Here is a 21,952-nt window from a genome sequence, read left to right as displayed (position 1 = left end):
TCGATCCCAATTGACCTGTTGGACATCCCTGATCTACACTATCAGGGGGCTCACTGCCAAGAGTTCTGCAGATCTCTACTGCTTCTTCACTATTGCAACTACAGTGGTGCCTCGCAAGACGAAGTTAATCCGTTCCGCGAGTCTCTTCGTCTTGCAGTTTTTTCGTCTTGCGAAGCACGGCTATTAGCGGCTTAGCGGCTATTAGCGGCTTAGCGGCTTTAAGAAAAAGGAAACAAACTCGCAAGAACTCGCAAGACGTTTCGTCTTGCGAAGCAAGCCCATAGGGAAATTTGTCTTGTGGAACAACTAAAAAAACAGAAAACCCTTTCGTCTAGCGAGTTTTTCGTCTTGCGAGGCATTCGTCTTGCGGGGCACCACTGTACTTGCTTACTTGACCTGTAGGGTTCCAGGCTCATATAACTCTAGCATGTTTGAATCCAATTAGTGCACGAAGGGGTTAAAACCACAGACTAAGCTGTCCTGCCAGCCTTAGCATATGTCATCACTTCCCACCTTGAGAGGAAGTGGGTCACCAAGGCGTTTCTATCTCTCACTATCCATGTGGATTTCAGTAGATAAGGAGCTCTATAAGAGAAGGAAAATGGAGTCTGAAACTAGAGTTTTTCTCTATACCAGTAGTTTAGAAACTTTTACATTTTATAGCTAAGCAACATTTTCACTGTCTGTGCATCTTTCCTGGCTGCTGACCTTTGAAGAGTTTTGTAAGTAGACCATTTTACGACTTAGACAAAGTGTGGTTTGTCTCTATGCTAGGGAAATGGGATAGCTTGGGGATATTTCGGGACTCGGGTGAAGGGCACATTTTAAAGGTTTTACAAGCCTTTATTTCCATGCTTTTCTTTGCTGCATGTTTTGTGATGTTAAATCTGTGCTGGGGTTCTCTCACCAAAGAGTACACGCCCCAAACTTGTGTCTTGGCTTCCAGGATTCCAGTCAACATTGGTTGAGGAAAAGGCAGTGGATAAGCTGGTGGTAGCAATGCTGAGAAGAGAATGAGAATCAAATGGTGAAGAGGGGACCAAAATTTGGACTCTGAGCTACAGAGGTAGAGTCACACAGCTACAATTTACAGACTTCTCTGCGAAGAGCAATTGATAGTTAAACCACTTTGGGAATGACCGCTCCCCACATTAAATGGGGGGCGCCCTTTGCGTGGTCGCGCGCAGCCCCCTGGACTCTATGCGGCACCATTAGACAGGCTCGGCTTCGCCTTCCCCAGGTGGGATGCATGGAGGTCTCTGCCTACCTCAGCCAGTTGCCCAATCCCGCCTGGGGAGGCATTGCCAAGGTGATCAGGCCAGGTAGGGGGAGGGACCACCCAATAGGGGGAGGATCTTACCTGGGAATCGTCAGTTGGCTCCAGAGCAGAACTGACCCTTAACAAACTACAACTCCCAGAATTCAGTCGGGACTGTTTAGAGGGGTATCATAGTGCTTTGAATGTATGGGATGGAGGTAATGTGTCTTTTATCATCCGGCAGACATGAAATAAATATATTCCTTACTGGAATATTTTCGGAGATTAAAAGAGTAATGACCCCACACCGCTAAGCAGTGGTGAAAATGTTCTCCTCTTTTAAACAGCAAATATGTTGATTTCCATGTTGAAAGACTGCTTAATGATGTCAATTTCCAACTCGGCTACATTAAATTCCCTTCTCCAGCAATCTGTCATGCCTTATGTCCTAGTTATGCTGCAGCTCTGTGTCTCAAGGGGAAAGGATAACCTTTGTGCCATTACCATCTTTACACAGCTGGAACTACCACTCTGTGCCCACCAGGATTCTCAAACAGATGTCCACACGAATGTCAACACTCCACGCGTTAGATCCAAACAAGCAGATGGGTTATTTAATTGCAGTGCTGGAAAGCAAAATACAGTGTTTTATTGCAATAGCCAGATTCACTACACATTAAGTGCCCCCACACCCAATGGAAATGGCCCAGCTTGGTCTGGATAGTTGTAAGATGATCAGGGGTTTAGCTAAACACGGGGAGACAGTCTTGGGTGTCCAAAAGACCTTGTATACCTGTCTTCTGAATTGCTCAGTGCTCTTTGGCCCACCAGATTAGTACTGCCTGCTTCCTGTTCCTCTCTCTTTCCCTCTTTTGTTTGAACCATGTAACTAACTGGATGCACAAGGCTGGAGCTCGCTAGCCCAGACTCTGTGTTTGAAGATCCTTTTTGTATTTTGTACTGAAGTGGCTTTTGCCTCTGTTGTTTCTGCTGCCTGAGTGAGACCTGTGATTACTGTAAGTAGAGCGTTCAAACTTACTGAAGTTTGTGGTCTTTCAGAGAGAGGCAGAGGCAAGGGGAGCACATTGTAAGCACTTAATTCTGGGACATCTACAAATCTAACAACCTATATTTCTCCCACACTGCAAATACTGCATAGGCCTGTGTTTTAAACTTTACTGGGGGCTGTTTTGGCTAAAGACTGAGTCAAGCCCCCCACAGTTTTTCTTTAGTTCAGGCAGTCAGCTGTTTGTTTTTTTCTTTGTAGTTCCCCAGACATGTGGGACTTCAGGGTTAATTGGTATTCACCGGTTATTTCCCAACAATTTAGCCCCCAGAATAGTTAGTGTAGGAGCCAGGAAGTACCTAGCTCAAACCTTGCCTGAGGCTGCTTACACACACCATACCTTTGAAGGACTTCCCCATAGAATCATAGGGACTGTATTTGGTTAAGGATTTTGGAAACTGTGGCTTGGGCAGGGCACATATGCTTTCAATGTACAGTGGTGCCTCGCAAGACAAAATTAATTCGTTCCGTGAGTTTTGTCGTCTTGCGATTTTTTTCGTCTTGCGAAGCACGGTGTCGGAAAAGTTTTGGAAAAGCTTCAAAAATCACCAAAGTCTTCAAAAACCTCAAAAAAGGCTACCACACCGCGTGCTATGAGTTGCTCCTCGAAGTCAAGTCGCAACTGTATTAACGGTTTTAAGAAAAAGGAAACAAACTTGCAAGACGTTTCCCTCTTGCGAAGCAAGCCTATAGGGAAAATCGTCCTGTGAAGCAACTCAAAAAACCAAAAACCCTTTCGTCTTGCGAGTTTTCCGTCTTGCGAGGCATTCGTCTTGCGAGGTACCACTGTATGCTGTGTACACAGCGTTAGCTATCCCAGCACCAGCCACCAGACACACAGCAATCTCTTCCTGCATGCATGAAATTACATATTCATACAACAGACACACACACACACACCAAACATACAATAAAATTACTCTAAAACAGGGTTTCCCAAGCTTGGGTCTTCAGCAGTTTTTGGACTACAACTCCCATCATCCCTAGGTAGTCAGGGATGATGGGAATTGTAGTCCCAAAACAGTTGGAGACCAATGTTTGGGAAAGCTTGTTCTAAAGAAAGAGGAGTCAGAGGGATGTTTTATCTCTGATCTTTGCACTAAGCATCACAGAACGAAGATCATAGAGCTGCAGAGCTGGAAGGGACCCTGAGGATCATCTAGTCCAACCCCCTGCAATACAGGAATATGCAGGTGTCCCATAAGGGGGTCAAACCTGCAACCTTGGTGTTATCGGCACCATGCCCTAACCAACTGAGAAAGCCCATGCCTCCTTCTTAAGAGTAAAAGGCAGCATTTCTGCCCACGCCAACAATGGGGTGAGGTGAAATAATACCTTTTCCTGTTGAGTTGGCAGAAGGCCTATCTCTGGTCTAAAAGTTCAGATCAGAGAGGCCTTTGCTGCTTTTTCCTTTCGAAGAGGGCTTGTCTTCGGTTTTATGCTGCAGTGGTTAAATCAGAAAGCAAATATCCCTTTAACTGTCCTGTGCTTGGCATCATTTGGCAGGTGGGTGTGATTAACTTAAAATGGCCTTGCAGGCCCTGGGCCGGCTAATTAGGCTTATGGGCCACAGGTTCCCAAGCACTGGCAAACCATTTTTATTTTCAGCACAAATTCTTTAGATTAATACTGAGACCTGAAACCTGCAAGAAACAACTCCTTTATGGTAAGATGGAAGTTAACTGATGTTTCCTTTTATGTACGAGAGTGGCTTGAGTATATCTCTTAACCTCCTTTATCTTTGAAAATACACAGAATTTCAGCAAATCGTTTCTTTCATTGTACTTACCTCTGCAGGGATCATTAATAATGTACAGCAACGCTTCTCCTCTTTTGAATCTGTGACCTTATTACAATGCTGTGGAAGTTAAAAATGGGGAGAAAACAGTAATGACCTTCAACGAACTATCTTAAGAGAGAATCAAAATTGGCTGTTGGTATATTCAGGCAGAGCATGCCCTCTTTATATACGATTACGTAGGCCTGTTCAGTGGGCTTAACACCAAAGGCAAAAGCTGCATAATCTGCTTTACAAATAGTTTGAAGATGCCATTTTAGATTCAGCATCATTAATTTGTTGCTTATCAAGGCTGAAGAATTCTCACTATCTTATCTGCCTTTCCCCCTGTTTTGATGAAAATATTTCCTGGATGCTTACATAGCCCCTGCATACAATTGCAACCCCCCCCCCCCGCAACTATTTGCATGGTGGTTTACAAACAACCACCACCATCAAGGTATGCTAGGCCTCTGCCCCAGGGGACTTACAAATTATAATGGAACAACACCCCATTAAATTCTCTCCCTCCACCCTCATCCCAGCCAACAGATTTGTCAGAGAATTTAATAGCAAATTATGTAAATAAAGGTAATTTATCTGCATAATTATATTAGTTGCTATTCCCATTGTGGTAAAAATTCCTGCATAATCACTGATGGGAAAAAAAAGATAGCAAATAATTTGTCTTGGGTATGTTGCGGAACAATTGCCTCAGATACTGCGTCCTGCGGTTTCATATGGAGTTAAATGGTGGTAGCTAAACTGAATTTAGCTGGCTATGTAAATTACCTAAGTCTTCTCCTATGTGTAAAATGCTATGCTAGGACTTGGCCTGGCTATGAGATACGTGTTGGCTCAGAAGTGGTCAGACAACAAAAAAAGACCTTGTAGCATCAGATGATTCTTGTATCCCCAAAATACTGTTGTTACATTAAACTGCTTTAGCGATAGAACTGAATACTGTACTCATAAATATTAATATTTTACCTTTAAATAAATCCCTTAAGAAGGACTTGAACCTGGCTTCCGGCTTACAAAGAATTTAATGGATCAGTCGCCATCACGTAATCCTTCATGAGGTCAAATGCTTTTTTGGCACCTATCAGATAGGATTGACATTTGAGGGTTGAGTTATAAAGCCTTGATAATGGAGGCATATAATGGGAAAACTGACAGACCTTTAACTATAGCTGGGTGAATAGCACTGCGGTCTTACAGGGAGAGAGAGAATATCCCACAACCCCCCCCCCCAGGCCAAACTAGATAATATGGCAGCATATAAAGTAATAAATGGCAAATCACTGAAGCAAAAGTCCATTTTCCCCCTAAAATGGAGTGTAACAAATCCTCAGCCTGTGGTCGAAAGACTAAGATTTCCCAAATTTCTGGTGAAAATTGATTGCAGCAGAAGTATGTTTTTGATTGTTAGTACAATACACTTGGGTTGTCACAGAAAAGTATTACTTGGTTAGCCTGAAAGCTCTGGACGTCTCAAAGAAATGATAAGCTGCTTTCATGGGCCATCTTTCTATTAGAGCTAAGGTAGCTTTCTTTTTTTTTTAAAAAAAACACCTTCTCAGGTTGAGAAGGCAGAGGATATTGCCTGCTTCTGATTGGATTTTGTGAGCACTGTCAACCCTCACCGAATCCATCGTGATTTATGACTCTTTCAACCCCTGCACAGAGGAGGGCTTAAATCAGGAAGCCATTTGAGAGCCTGTGAGCTAAAGTGAAATAAATATTTGGGGTGGAGGAGACTGAACGAATCCAGACGATTCCAGAACAGGATGGGCAATATGCGTGTATACTTGTGAAAAAACAACAACCAAGCAACCCACTGTTGTGGTAATTTTGAGACTTGATTCTTGAAGGGATCTATGTTCCTCAAATAACAGAGAAATATGCAACAACGCTGACATGTGGTAACTTCCAACATTATATATTCATGTGACTTGAAAATCACTTCGGTGGTTGGTGCTGGTTACAGAGCAATTGCTATGGTGCATGAGAGAGGGACTAGAAAGTTAAAAGAATGACCATTACTGTTGGAGTATCACTGATAGTGCACTTTCTTTTTTAAAAGAAAGTACTCTTTTCTTCTGTGCCCGTTGAGAGCCAGTGTGGTGTGGCCAACGTGGTGTGTGGCGTTACAGTGGCTATGACCAGGGTCAAATAAATAAGTTTTACTGGTTATTTAGGCAGATGATACTACTCTGTGATGCTTATGGGTCCAGCACTATTACTATTGATGTGGTTTCATGTGACAATGGTAGCATTGCTGTGTGGTGGTTTGTTTTCTTCTTTTTCTGGATATGGTGTTTGGCTTCACTCTTTTTATTACTGATCTGTTAGCCACCTTAAATCTTCTCAGAGAATAAGGAGGGCAGGTTTTTGTTTTTGTTTTAAATGACAATAAATTTTTTAAAAAGGCCTTTTGGTATATTTATAAACATAATTTCTTATTGAATTTTTCCATATTTCATTTTAATTCAATACACATATTCACAACATCTTATTTGCTTAAAGTGAGCTTTGACTTCCTTCTACCTCTCTTTCTGACATCCCTATAGCCTATAACATATCTTTCGCATTCCCATAATCACTTCTTTGTCTATAAACACCTTAAGAAATCACATTCTTATTTATAAATCAGCATCATAATTTTACATTACAAAACATTTCACGTTAATGCTACAAATGTTTTTAAATGAGTACAGTTTTCTTTCAAATAATAAATAAATTTGCTCCAGTCCTTTTGATAGTTTTCTTCGGGCCGATTCCTGATTCTCCCCTCTCCTTTGCCAACTCCACAAATTCTACCATTTTTATTCTCCAGTCTTCCAATGTAGGGAGTTCTTGCTGCTTCCACAAATTGCCTATGTTTTTGAGAATGAGTTATTAATTTATTCGCTTTGGAGTCGCCTATTATACTATACTACTACAATTTGACTTGAAATGTTCTTAATGATAACCAGCTATATTCTGTTCATGTCCTAAAATTGGAAGTACTTCAACCACTTTGAGCACTGATGTTTTCAACCTGCAAGAAAGAGTGTTTTGTTTTGTTTCTAACTCTCAAGTGAACATCCATAATCTCCCCTTAAAATTAACAATGGTTTATGAAAATCCCAGACCATCTTCGAGTTGCACAGAAATTATCACTGTAATCAGAAATTCTCTTTAGCATGAAATGTCAGAGGAGGAAGGGGATATTTCTCAGACATGCTAATTCAGAAACTGCCTATCTGTCAAGCTGCTTGCTTTTGCCCACCAACTTCTAAATTTGCCCTTTCAAAAAACCACATCAGGATTCATTTTTAAAGATCAGGTGAAATACAATAGTTGGCATCCGTCAGCCTTGAGAGACAGTGGGGTGCTCCTCCAGGGGAGAAGTCAAACAGCTGCATTAGCAACACCAGATTGACTTTCCCAAGGTGCAAGTCTGGTCAGTGTGGATGGAGGTCCTGAGCTGCCCAGCTGAAGACTCCCCTCTCAGCCTCACTGAAGTCCAAAGTCAAAACAAAAAAATTCCTTCCAGTAGCACCTTAAAGACCAACTAAGTTAGCTTTCGTGTGCATGCACACTTCTTCAGATACACTGAAACAGAAGTTGCCAGATTCTTCTATATAGTGAGAAGGTGGGGAGGGGTATTACTCAGAAGGGTGGTGGGAATGGGTGATTGGCAGATGGCTGTGATGAGCCTGTTGACGACTCTTAACGACTGCAATAGGTATTACTCAGAAGGGTGGTGGGAATGGGTGATTGGCAGATGGCTGTGATGAGCCTGTTGACGACTCTTAACGACTGCAATAGGTCTTACAGGAAAAAGCAAGGGGTGAGAAGGTGAAAAATGGCTTTGTCATGTATAATGAGATAAGAATCCAATGTCTTTGTTCAGACCAGGTCTCTCCGTGGTTTTAAGTTTGGTAATAAGTTGCAATTCAGCAGCTTCTCTTTCCAGTCTATTTCTGAAATTCCTTTGTAGTAAAACAGCTACTTTGAGATCAGCTACTTTGAGATCTTTAAGGTGCTAGTGGAAGGAATTTTTTTGTTTTGACTATGGCAGACCAACACGGCTACCTATCTGTAACTGAAGTCCAAAGGAAAGCAGAGCAATACATTTGGCACCAGCTTGGCTGCAGGAGTTGCTGGAAGGAGTCAAATCCAACCTTCTTAGAGACTCCACACCAGACTCCTGTAGGGTTTACTTCTTAGACGTAGCCTTTTCTTCTCTTGAAGATTTCCTGTAAGGCGGTGGAGGTTTAGGATCAGAGTTTTCCTTCTTTTTAAAAATTATATTTTTTAAATAAATTTTTAAAATTGTTAAAGTCATACGGCCATCCTGACCCAAGCCAAACTGAAGGAAGTGCAAGGTCCCATTCTGAACCAGAATTTGGGACCAACAAGTCTCTGCCTCTGAATGTGGCCTTAACCTTTTATCCTCCTCGGTTAAAGGTAAAGGGACCCCCGACCATTAGGTCCAGTCGTGGCCGACTCTGGGGTTGCGGCACTCATCTTGCTTTATTGGCCGAGGGAGCCGGCGTGCAGCTTCCGGGTCATGTGGCCAGCATGGCTAAGCCGCTTCTGGTGAACCAGAGCAGCGCACGGAAACGCCGTTTACCTTCCCACCGGAGTGGTACCTATTGATCTACTTGAACTTTGATGTGCTTTTGAACTGCTAGGTTGGCAGGAGCAGGGACCGAGCAACGGGAGCTCACCCCGTCACGGGGGTTCGAACTGCCGACCTTCCGATCGGCAAGCCCTAGGCTCTGTGGTTTAACCCACAGCGCCACCTGCATCCCACTCCTCGGTTATTGTGCCTCAAATATATCTTCCTTCTCACCGCTTCCTCTGCTTCTGATGCCAGTGGAGGGTGAATAGGGGAGCAGCAATAGCAGGCAGTGTCCTCTGGGACTAGAATTGCTATCCCTCCCCAGCAAGGCAGTGCCTCTGCGCTTAAGAGACCTGAGGGCTCTTGGGTCTTACACAGCTGTGTAATGAGAAGAGTAAGCACAGTACCAGCTCATGCAGCTGTTGCTTTGAAGCCCTGATGATTCATTACACATCTGACAATTATTCCACATGATGCTTGAAACTGATATATTATTATTTTGCCTCTCTGCATTGCTACTCTTGTCTCCTGATAGCTTCCTGTTTCATTTCCTGAGTGGGACGTTATCAGTTTAATTTCAGCACCGCTTCATCGAAGGGCCCCTTCATGTCTTTTTGGAGTCACTAGAAAACTGATTGCTTCCTGCACTATGAAGGCCGTGTCTGAAGGCCTGAACCGGGTAATGGGGTAAAGTGTTTTTCAGTTTGATCTTCCATTTACCGCATAGGAAATAGCCATGCTGTGGCAGCAGTGACACCACAGAGTTAATGTGAGAAGGGATTGTACATTTGAGAAGGCCACTGCTGAAAGCTATTATTGAAGGCCTTTCCAAGATGGCTGTGATGCATGCTGGCCACATAAGCTTTGTGCTTCCTTACTATTCTCTGAAAACTATGCTGTCTCCCTGTGGAGTCTTAGTGGTCTGTAACTTGGCTTTGGTTATGTGCTATCATAGGGTTGCCAGGACACAATTGACTTGCCGCATTTCGGAAATCCCCCCCGGACATCAGTTACGCCTTTGAAATATGGACGTACCTTCCAACATTTCTCTAATGAAAATAGGGACATCGTAGGGTTGTATTGAATCCCCGCAGCGGGGTGCGCTCCCGTTGCTCGGTCCCAGCGCCTGCCAACCTAGCAGTTCGAAAGCACCCCCGGGTGCAAGTAGATAAATAGGGACCGCTTACTGGCGGGAAGGTAGACGGCGTTTCCGTGTGCTGCGCTGGCTCGCCAGATGCAGCTTGTCACGCTGGCCACGTGACCCGGAAGTGTCTGCGGACAGCACTGGCCCCCGGCCTATAGAGTGAGATGGGCGCACAAACCTTGAGTCTGTCGAGACTGGCCCGTATGGGCAGGGGTACCTTTACCTTTACCTTATGCCGATCTGTACCAAATTCTGTAAGTCGTTCATAATTTGTTCGTGTGCCAGACCTGGTATTTGTTAGCCAAATCTCTTTCTCCCTGTACAGTCAGGTTAACTTGGCAAGGTCTGAACTGAAGCAACCAGGGCAGATTGTTGCAATGCTTACACAAGGCGAGGGTTTGGTTTTTCTCCCACCATGGGCAACTTTTTGCATGCCTGTGATCAATTCTTTTAATGTTTTGTACCTTCCCAACACAAAAATAAAAGGGAACCTTCCCCACGACAAAATGTGATGCAATCCACTATTTATTTTGACTGATCATTCTTAGAAGAACATAAGGAGCATCTCTCTTCTGAATGTCCTGCCTTAGAAAGGGCACATTTTTCCTTATGCAAAGTGTATCTCTTGGGGTTCATTAGTTTTCCTTATTTTCTTTTATCAAATGATCATATCAAATGTTCCTTTACTGCAGTCACAGCTCTTTTCGACATAAGGAAAGCAGTTCTTTAATATGCAAATTTAAGAGACAAAGTTGGGTTTTTCTTGTATAAACCACAGGCATTCATAAAAAAGGAAAAGAAATCAAGATCACACAGTTTTGTTTTCAGACTGTTTTCTTAACTGAGAGATAGCTGGGAGCCTGGTTTCTTTACAAAGGGCACCTTCACTTTCATGTAATCTAATAAACATTGCCAAAACACAACTCAGTTATAGGAACATTACAGTGAAATTGCAGGCAGTGTGATGAACGTTGTATCAGCTTCTTATGGTCCCATGAAAATGGTGTTAGCAGAATTAATGGATCACTGGTTAGCCAACATTACCCTGCATATTCAGTTCTTAGGTTGCCTGTTAAGAAAGCTCTGAATGTGCATCAATTTCATCCCACTTGTTGCAGAGACTTTTTTAAGCTAAGATCTTCTAAATTATTTGAGCAATTAGTTCAGCCTTGTAAATAACCACTTGCCTATTTCCATTAGTAAATAAGAACAGTCACTAGCTGAGAAGTCAGGGAAGCTTTTGTTGAACTAAAAGAGAGTGGGTTCTTATTTTTCATGAAGGTTGCCAGTGAGCTGCAGAATTGGCAGTGTCCCTGACATTTAGCATTCTCTGCCTCACAATGTGAATCTCAGCAGTTTTTAATCTTTGATTGTAGTTTCTGGCAAGAATTTAAGACCCCAGATTTCTGGGTTGTAATCTGAACCAGAGAAGTACTTGATTTGCTTTCCTATCCTTAAACTTCCTCATCCAACATCTCCTTTCTTTTCTTCCTTGGCTGCAGCAGGTGAGGTGAGAGGAAACGTGCGCCTGCCATTTAATAGATGCCATATTGACACACAATTTGCCTTTGAGCCAGTGCTCACCTTATGGGGAAACAGGAAGGAAAACCCTTCATGAAATCCACAGCCCCTAACTCACCCCATTTATATCCAAACAATTTATTCCATAGCCTCCCCAAAAAGCAGTAGGTGAGCTTCCCCGCCCCACAAAAGGTAAAGGTACCAAGTACTGCTTGCCTTTACCCACTGAAATTCAAGAAATACATGCTTATCCTTGTCTGTGGCTGTGTCATCCATATCCTGCAACCTACCTTTTTGTTTGATCCTTACCAAGGTCTCTTTAGTTTTCACTAGGGATAGGAAATAAATTAAAACCTGTTCTCATTTGCAAGTGAATCTATCAAACCTCCACATTCTGAAACAATATGAGAACCGAAACAGAGCTAGCTTTTGAAAATTTCACTTGTCTGAATTTTGCGATGCAGTTCACTAACCACTGTTTATCAAAATGCATATAGTTGGGGAAAGTGTGCATAAAAATGAATACATTAGTAAAAAAATAATACAAAAATGTGTTGTACTGGGGGGAAATGGCTTGCAAAAATGTGTACTTTAGTCAAAACTGCACACAAAAATGTGTTTATTTGGAGGAGTTTGCAGTAAAGCCCATGATGGATAGCTCAGTCAGTAGAGCACGAGCCTCTTAAACTGGGTTTGAGCACCACATTGAGTAAAACATTCCTGCATTACAGGGGCTTGGACCAGATGACCCCCCCATTGTGCCTTCTAATTGCACAGTTCTGAGATTCAGAAATGCTGATGAATTTTCATGAGGATTTTTTCCAACGAATTGCTGTAGAACTGATTTTAATATCGGAAAAATGAGAAAGTGGGAGAACCAAAATTGACAGCTTCTTTCATCCCTGGTTTTGACTAAGTATCGCTCCAGGTTGTCACAGCCCCTGAATCCTCACTATTCTCTTAAAACCTTCTGTGATGCTATTAGTTCCCAGGTTCCCAGTCTGCCAGAGGTGCAAAAAGCTTTTCTCTGTGCATGCAGAGGTAGCTGATGCTGTTGCCTTTCCCTCCCATTGATGGGGTGGTTGATGGGGGCAGGGTCATGCCCACATCATTTTGTTCTATCTGTTTATCTGCTCGTTTAGATAAACCATATCCATTTTGTGTTATGTCACACAATCCATGACAGCTTTTTTGCAACTAGAACCCATGGCACTTTTGCAAGTTTGACAAAGTGCCTACTAGCCCCCAAAGGACCTGTGTTAGGTTTAGCACCCCCACATTTGCTTGCATACTTTCCTTCCTGCAGTTTGAGAAAGGCTGGTGATTTTTGCTCTGCAGGAGTTCTCTTCATTGTCAGAGTATATGCCTAAAAGCATATTGTATCTGCGGATAGATGTTCTGCAGCAGGAACATTTCCTGACGGGTTAGGCCATACCTTCACAGTTGTGTTGGGTGGTGGGCCAGGTCAAATGTGCTTCCCTTAGACCTAAGTGGAGTGAAAATACCTCCTGCCCCTAATTTTCCCAATCCTTTTCTCCTTGCCACAGGCTGGGCTGGAAGCAGCTGGCCGGCAACAGCGCCAATTCTCGGGAGAAAATTTGCTCAGGGAGCATTGCTGTCCGTGCTTCGCTTTCAACATCTGCTGAGGAAGAAGTGGCTGGCGCCTTGTCTTCTGCTGTGTGAAACTGGGAGAGGAGCTGGCCTGCAAACACCTTAGCTGGGGGAGAACAGGTTCCCCAAAGGAGTAAGAGGTAGGATAAAAATCAGGGTGGGTGGGGGTAACATGTTTGCACTATTATGGCTGCTAGAGAGAACCCGGAAGTAAATGGAACAGTCTTCGTATCATTCTGACATATTCAATATCTTGACCAATGATATGCTAGATTTCTGTAGCATTCTTTAGAATGACGGGAGAAGTATTGGTGGACTATTTCTTTAATGAGGTTGCATGAATAAGGGGCCAAGAGTTGATTGCCTAAGACAGGGGTAGTCAATATACTCCCCTCCAGATGAATTTAGATTGTTGTCTGTAGCTGATGGGAGTTCAGAAACATACAGAATGCAGCAAGCTGGCTACTTCCAGGGGACCTATGAAGTTCGGGGGTTTCCTGGATCATACATTTCGCCACTGTGCTACACCAGCGTTTTGTGTCTGCATGTGTCCCAAATGTATGGAGAACCGAGGAGGCATGTCTTCTGTATATATTCAACACTGCATATATTCCTTCTTGCTTTTGGCTTTTCACATACTGCACTATGAACAGCAACTCTCCACAATACAGTAGTATTTATTGATAGAAAATCTCAGTTCAAGTTAGCTTTTGTACATGCTACCAACATGTACAATGAAAAAGTATAGTCTGTTGATTCTCATTACTATTATTATTATTATTATTATTAGTAGTAGTAGTAGTAGTAGTATTTTGCCATTTAACTTGACAACATTTATTTTAACTTTTGGGCGTTTATACATTGCCAAAATGTACTTTCAATATTAATATAGTTTAAATAATATTTTACTCTTGAAATGTCCACTTTTTAAGCTTAATATTGCTCATGGTAGTGCAGTTTTGTTAGTATTATAATAGCTCAACCATTCCTTTCAGACCATAAACAGCATCTTAATAAAACAATGAGCTTTTTATATAGAGATCTACACAGTTGATTAGGAGTCTAAAATGAAGCCTGTGTTTAAATCAAACATTTTTACAGTACAACAAATACATTTTATACATTTTTGGAATCCCTCTTTCTATGTGGGTTATTACATTGCTGGGGGGGGGGGGGGGAGAAACACCGCCAAGAGTTTGTGGTAACATTTGAAAAACCAACAGACCAACCATTCGACTGACCCACCTACCCATCTGCAAAGCCCCCTAAATACTGGGGAGGTGTGAAGGATTTATGTATGCCTAGCTGGAAAGTGATTTGGTATGTCACTGGAGTTTGAATATTCAAATATTACTCTTAAGTATTTGCTACTGCAGGACAAAAAATGGGCAAGGTGGAGGGAAATTGGAAGTCAATGATAATGCAGTTTTGGCCTTTGGCAAAAAAAAAAACCAGTCAGGGAAACCAATAAAAAGTTTAGGGATTATCTAGTTTAATCTACCTGTGCGGCACAAGCCCCTTGCGTAAGCTGTCCTTTTCCTAGGTCTTTCCAACTTCTTTTAAAATGCCGGAGGGAGGGAAAAATCTACCCCTTTCCCTCAATAACTTGTTTAAATGTCCAGCCTTTTTCAGACTTGCACATTTTGTCCAACAGCTACATCTGAACTCTTCGGCTCTCTGCCCTTCCTGCACCAAACAGCTGTTCTCCCATCTCTCATTATTTTAGCATTTTAGTTATAAAACTATCTTATTACCCACACCCACCCCCCAGTATTTTATTTAGGGCAGAGGTTCCCCCCGCCCTACATTACTCTCTATTCTGCCTTTATTGTTTTGACTGCAAGGAATGCTTGAACATCTGTTGCACAACAGAACCACTGCATATTGCAGGATTCTGGAGCATGTCCTACACTCCTTTTGTGTGGAGTGCTAGCTCAGCTCTTGGGCTCATGCAAGCGGTGAGAGCAAACTTCTTAGAACGTGCCCAACACTCCTCTGATGGTGTTATATGACATAGGAATGTGGGCAATGGGCAGGCATGCCATCTTCCAAGCCATTTGCTGATGTTGTCACCTAAAAGTCCACACCCGGCTTCCCAGAACCTTCAGGATATATAACCTGGGACGGTTTGAAAGTGACTTCTCTTTAGGCTACATTTGCCATGCCCTGTCAAGCTTGTATTTATGCTATGCATTATTAGTAATGATGGAACGAGACATAATGGCAGCATGCCCATTTGTTCAAATGCAAGCTTGTCCCAATCAAACGTTAAGGGTGCATGTGGAAGTCTAGAGCAAAAAGGTCCTAAATTTTATCTCATGGACCAGCAACCTGCATTCAGGTCCCCCATGTGAGACTGGAGAAGGTCCTCTTATTAGCTAGGGAAAAAATCAGAGGTCCCTTTACACCCAGAGCCCAGAAATTCTGTTCTCTTGTCAACAGAAAGAGAAACAGCAGCTGAAATATATAGCTGCTGCTGTTCTTGACAGTGTTTTTTTTTAAGTCTTTTGTTTATATTACTTAGCTTTTCATTGTAAACCACTTTACTTAATAAGCGTTAACATCTAAGCTTGCTTGAATTGGATGCCAAACAGAACAGCTTGCTTGTGCTATGCACAAAGCAGCAGCTCATTGTGGTACATTACTCCTGAAGGGCTTTGGCACGGGAAGCAGCAAGACAAGAGGTGGCTGTTGCTTCTACAGCTAATGGGAATCCCATCTTGTTGCAAGCATGGCCATCTCAGGCCCTTAGCATTACTGTTTCACATCTGGACATCAACACACACTCACCACCCAAAGCAAATTTCTTTCCTATGTACAATAGACCCAAGTCAAAATGTGATGCTCAGATCGCTGTATGAAATGCTACCAAAGACACTGCTATGCCGGATGCGAAGTAACATTCCGTTTTATTTCTAAAACTGGATAATTTTTGATAACTGACATGCTTAAGTGCATGTTTAATTTCCATCCAGTTAATAGTAAAGAAAATAGGAACAACTTGTGTCTAAAATCATGGTGTGTGAGATATATATATTTCATATACATTATGTCCATTGAGCCCTTCCTCCAACTAGATTTCCCGCATCTCTCCCCCCCCCCCCCCAAGTTTACTACAAAAGGAGAGAGGGTTGCTTATTGTACATTGGAAAGGTGTGCCTGGAAAAGTTAACTACAGTGCTAGGATCACTGACAAACCATATCTACATTACAATATACAGCTCTGCATCTGTTTATTTCTGCTCTAATACAAGTAGCCATTCTGACAAATTTTCTTATCTCTGGTGATAAAATATCAGGCAAAGATGAAACGATTATCATTGATTAAGAATACCCAACCAGTCACATGCTTCTTAAACCAACAATTAACCTGACACCTCACCGGCTAACAAACTCAGGAGGACCCCCTCCTGAAAGTCCTATTACACGGCCATCACTTATTAGAAACTCAAAATAATCCTCATTAATTTCATATTGGCCATGTAGCTTCATGTTATCGTAAGTTGTAGCAAATAGCAATGTAGTATGTGCGCTTCAGCATCAGATTCTTCCAACTTTTTTTGTGTTTTTAAATCTGCTTCAAGCAATTTGACTCAACAAGGATAACTGGCCATTTTCCTTCTGCGTTCAGCACTGCAGCCAGTACACTGCTGGTATTAAATGTTAAATTGCAGTAGTTGCGGTATCATTCCAATAAGGCTGTGCATTGCATCACTATGTAAATGATAATTGTACCATACAATGTAAGGGGATGCGCTGTGGTCTAAACCACTGAGCCTCTTGGGGATGCCAATCAGAAGGTCGGCAGTTCGAATCCCCGCGATGGGGTGAGCTCCTGTTGCTCAGCCCCTGCTCCTGCCAACCTAGCAGTTCGAAAGCACGTCAACGTGCAAGTAGATAAATAGGTACCGCTCCAGTGGGAAGGTAAACGGCGTTTCCGTGCTGCTATGGTTTTGCCAGAAGCGGCTTAGTCATGCTGGCCACATGACCTGGAAAAACTGTCTATGGAAGCAGACAAACGCCGGCTCCCTCGGCCAGTAAAGCGAGAAGAGCGCCGCAACCCCAGAGTCGTTCGCGACTAGACTTAATTGTCAGGGATCCCTTTACCTTTACCTTACCATACAATGTAGAACTGCAATATTTTTATAAGGTAAAGGTACCCCTGCCCGTACGGGCCAGTCGTGTCCGACTCTAGGGTTGTGCGCCCATCTCACTTAAGAGGCCGGGGGCCAGCGCTGTCCGGAGACACTTCCGGGTCACGTGGCCAGCGTGACGAAGCTGCTCTGGCGAGCCAGCACCAGCGCAGCACACGGAAACGCCGTTTACCTTCCCACTATAAAGCGGTACCTATTTATCTACTTGCACTTAGGGGTGCTTTTGAACTGCTAGGTGGGCAGGAGCTGGGACTGAAAGACGGGAGATCACCCCGCCATGGGGATTCGAACCGCCGACCATACGATCGGCAAGTCCTAGGCACTGAGGTTTTACCCACAGCGCCACCCGCGTCCCTGCAATATTTTTATACTTACCAACAATTGTTAAATGATGGAGACCCAGGTCCCCCTCTTCCTCTGCTGCACTATTTCAAACATATTATTTTTCATTAATTATATTACACCAGATTAAACAATGTACAGAAGTGGTCTATATTTTCCATGGGTTGTGATGGTGGATAGGATACTGTTTAGATATCAATTTACTGTTTGCTCTCTGAAATGTTATATACCTTTATTTCCTTTTCAGCCATGCATTCTGTCATATTGGTTGTTGCATTCTGACTTCTTCTGGGGTGGGGAATGAACACCTAGCAGATGGCCCAAGAGCGTTAACTCACATTTTAGGGCAGTTACATTAATCTTGCAAGTCTTGATGCCTCACGGGAGCAGAACCTGCTCTGTTGATTCAAATGTTTGGCAAAGAACTGCTCAGTCATTTTCTCACACTGGAGTTTGTGGATGAATGGCTAAGCTTTCCCTTCTTTCCTTTGGGGGGGGGGAGTAAGCAGCGTACTTGGGGCTGGATAACCACGTGAATCCCCAATGATGGTCAGTCAGCTGTCACTGCAAGGAAGGGGCGATACATACTGGAGTTTCCACTGTAGAGAAAAATTTAATATATACATCTATAAATAAAAAAAATAACAGAGGCAATAGCAGATGGAACAGTGTGGCCAGCTTATCAGTCCACAGTAGCACAGTCTCAAAACTCTTTGTTTTCTTTTTCTTCTTCAAAAAAGGACGGACAACATGTGGTGGGAAGGGAGGGAGGGAGGGAGGAGAGGAAGGACTCTCAGCTTGTAGGGGCAGTGATGCCAGACATTGCTCAGAAATTCCTCACCTTGGGCTATCGGGACCTAAGGATATCGGCTGTCCTTCACACCTAACCTAAAGCAAAGGAGGATCAGGATTTCTCCTCCTCTTGTCCCAGTCCCTTACAAGTCCTCAGCAGCACTACTAAAGGGAAAACAGCACACAATTTATCTGGACAAATGGGGAAGGAATCCCTTTCTGCTGTACTCTGCTGCTATAGCTACACTAGAGATGAAAATGTTAGGCCCCTAGCATACTCTCCCACTCATACTGTTGTATGAGATGTTGGGAACTGCTTCTGTGCTAACCTCCCCTTGTTGGTCCGAAGATTACTTCTGCACTTAGCAAGCCTGAAAGTCTATGTATTTGTGTACGAGAGTGCAAAATGGTCTCGTATCTTGTGGAGAGCCCTCCCCCCCCCCCGAGTTTCGTAGGTAGATGAGAATTCTCTCATGTCTGGCAACATTGCAACAGAACACGCTTTATGCTGCAGAAACATACACACAGAATATTATGCACACATTGGGGGGGGGGACATACATACGCGCACAGACATACACACACACAAGCAAGAATGTGTATTTAGATGGAGGATTCTTGGAAATAGACATTCTTAGCAAATATGGATGACAGATCAATTGTAATTTATTTTCTTTTTAACACTGTATCATCATAAAGAAAACTGGTATAAATGAAAAAATCTATTTCAAATATCTACATCTAAAATTTTAGGCAGTGAAAAAGCACTTCGTTGACAAGGAGTGTGGAATGATGAATGTTAATTGTCAGAAACTGCTGAATGCCTTTTTTTTTTTTAGTTGCCACAAACAAATTCACATATCAGAACGAACAATACTGCTAAATATTCCGTTGGTTTTTTTTGTTTTTTTGTTTTGTTAAAACGCACTGGGGAAAAGAAAAGGAAGAAAGAAAGGAAGAAAGAAAAAAACAACCCCTCTCCCCCCCCCCTGGAAATTCATACATATTTCAAAGTTTTGAAATTGAAGCAATATTTAGAACCATAGATGAAGAAACACTGTGGCATTGGTGTAATATACACAATGCACTTCTCTCTCTCTCTCGCTCTCTCTCTCTCTTAAATCTGTAATGTACATCAAATACTTTGCAACAATGCATTAACAAAAGGCAAGAAACATCTTGCTGTACAGAGGAAACCTCAAATGCAACTTGAAGCCTAGATTCACAATGGATGAGGAGAGGAAACAAAAGTGTGAGAAGCTGTCCCCCTTAAGGTTTTGTAAACTATTCATTTTCTTGTGCTTAACTCTGGTCTGTGCACCTTCCCCTCTTTCCTTCAGCCACATTCAATATACAGCACTATTTGTTTTACACTCTACATACAAGGGCCAACCGCAAAGCTGCCCCCCTCCCCACAATATATTTCTATATCTATATATAGAGAGAGACGGGATTATATAGATACAGAAATACATATACATTTCCCCCCTTTCTAATGACACTCCCGTGCTTAATGTCCAAATCTTTTTTAGCCATCTAAAAGCATCTTAAAAGTTTTCCACACTTGGTTATCAGGGCCTTCCTATGGAACAGGCTTTTAACAAACTAAATTTGCAGGAAAAAGAATGTCTTGTGGTATGCATGCACATGCACAGTTCCCGGAGCCGTTTTGTTTTTGTTTTTTTCCTTGCCCAAATCTCAAACCCAGGAATCCGGAGATGCAGGATAGTGGCTTGTTTCGTAATTGAGTTCACTGTAGGGCCGAGCAGCCGAGTAGAAGTCGACGTAGTTCCCGGTGGACTTAAGTCCCAGGTGCATATTGTACTCGCTTGCAGGAGGACGGTGATGTACTTGGTCCTCAAAGAAGGACTCGTCATAGTTTCTTGTTGAATTCTGAAATGGCTGATATGGTTCATAATCTTTTCTAGTGGGCTCCTGCGGAACTGGCTGTGTTGAGACCTATCAACAGAACAATAAGCCTCAGCTTGTTAGCTATTAGTGCTGCGATGGGAATCAAGCTATCATTTAGGGAGGAAGATAAGATGCTTCCACTTTAACGATGCTTATTAGGGCTGGCAGTATGAATGCTTCCAACATTTCAGCAGCTGCATTCATAATCTCTTAGGCCCCCACCCCCCGAATTAATTGCACTGTTTTGCTTGATCTTCCTAAATGGACTGCTTTGCACTTGCATTGATTACTGCTCCTAACAGACGTTTTGCTTCAAGAGACGGTGAAAGAGCAAAGGGTCTGCTGCAAGGGTCGCCAAGCTTTTTGGGACTGTGAGAACATTTGCAAACCAGAGAAAGAATGGAAGAAAAAGGCTTCGGAAATGTCTCATGGTACATAGCGTAAAGCTGATTCCCTTTCCCAGGCACTTTTCTGCTGTATCTTCCAAGCTCCAGTTAAAGCAGCATGAGAAATAAACTACCAATAGATAATTTTCAAAGTATTAAATTGGAAGAACACCAGAAGCTCAGCGAGATGACAAGGAGCTAACTTCCTACATTGTGCTTCCTGCCTCACATATTCAGGCAGCAAGCTAATTGAAATTACAATGGTACCTCAGGTTACAAACTTAATTCGTTCCGGAAGTCCGTTCTTAACCCAAAGCGTTTTTAACCCGTGGCCCTGGAAGCAGATTATGTTCGTATCCCGGGGCAAAGTTCGCAACCTGGGACACCTACTTCCGGGTTTGTGGAGTTCATAACCCGAAGCGTTTGTAAGCAGGACTGTTTGTAACCCGAGGTACCAATGTATTGAACTTTTCAGTCCTGAGTACTTACTAAAGAACTCTAGAAGCAGGCACACAGGCACACTGACACACAAACATGATCCCTTCTTTTCAGCAGACACAAAAGACACTTCTTTTTTGCTCTGCTTTTAATGACAACAGATGTATCCCCTGATCTCATGATCCTGCTGATCTATACTGCTGGTATGATTGATGGTATTATCTTGTTTTAATGTATTTTTGTGCAGTTGCAATTTAATTCGTTGCCCTTACGTTTGGGGACTTTAAGAACAAAAAGTGGCATACAAATAAATGTCTAATAATAATAACTATTATTTTCCCCCCAGGCTTCAATTTTGAGAAGTTCTTTTGGTCTAAGATGTTTAACAGAGTGCAGTCCAGAGGTAAGGATACTTTTTGGTGTTTGACTGGGGTAAAATATAGCTCATTCCGCACAGAATGCCAGAAAAACAAACTGGATTGAAAGTGTGCACTCTGTCTGCACTGCTGGGTAAGATGCTGCAAGTCCAATGCAGCTCAGGCAGGAGGAATCATTGGACTGACCTCTGTTGAACTGCGGTGTCACCCATATAATGGCCAGAGATTGCACTTCAGCCTAGCCAGACCAAGGGCTCTCTCTCTATAATTGTTGCACAAGCCTTGCTCCCTCAGTCTGAGCAACTTCTTGCTCAAGTAGCCACGTAGACACTGCTTTGTCCTACTATCTTCTCTGGAACCTGACCCTCGACCCTGATCACACCCTCCCTTTGGCCCTTTAAACCAATAGTCTTTTGCTCCTGTTCAGACCTTACATGTTTGGATTATCTCCTGTATAATCTACTACCTTCAAACCAAGGTTTGCTCAGCAAGGCATGAGTTACAAACAACTCATAGCTTGTTCCTGCAACTAGTGGTTTGTTTTCCAGTTGCTCTTCTCA

The 21,952-nt window shown here is 42.8% G+C and overlaps 1 protein-coding gene and 1 long non-coding RNA gene across 11 annotated transcripts in view; both read right to left on the bottom strand.

The window, feature by feature from the left end:
- Positions 1 to 950: 950 nt before the first annotated feature.
- On the bottom strand, positions 951 to 5,327 carry LOC114601007 (uncharacterized). Its single transcript, XR_003707720.2, has 4 exons — positions 5,092 to 5,327; positions 4,114 to 4,182; positions 1,763 to 1,884; positions 951 to 1,002 (listed from the first exon to the last, which is right to left on the bottom strand). It is a non-coding gene; the product is annotated as an uncharacterized LOC114601007 (long non-coding RNA).
- Positions 5,328 to 18,928: 13,601 nt separating this feature from the next.
- LOC114601005 (catenin delta-2) overlaps positions 18,929 to 21,952 on the bottom strand; it is a 252,358-nt gene continuing 249,334 nt past the window's right edge. For all 10 annotated transcript variants that reach the window (XM_077933366.1, XM_077933370.1, XM_077933368.1 and 7 more), the window contains one exon: positions 18,929 to 20,239. In XM_077933366.1, the coding sequence (XP_077789492.1) occupies positions 19,979 to 20,239 (261 nt within the window). In that variant the 3' untranslated portion in view covers positions 18,929 to 19,978. The remainder of the gene's footprint in view (positions 20,240 to 21,952) is intronic.

This window comes from Podarcis muralis, chromosome 8 (genome assembly GCF_964188315.1).
Source record: "Podarcis muralis chromosome 8, rPodMur119.hap1.1, whole genome shotgun sequence".
Lineage (NCBI taxonomy): Eukaryota > Metazoa > Chordata > Lepidosauria > Squamata > Lacertidae > Podarcis > Podarcis muralis.
This window is presented reverse-complemented; position numbering and strand designations above follow the sequence as displayed.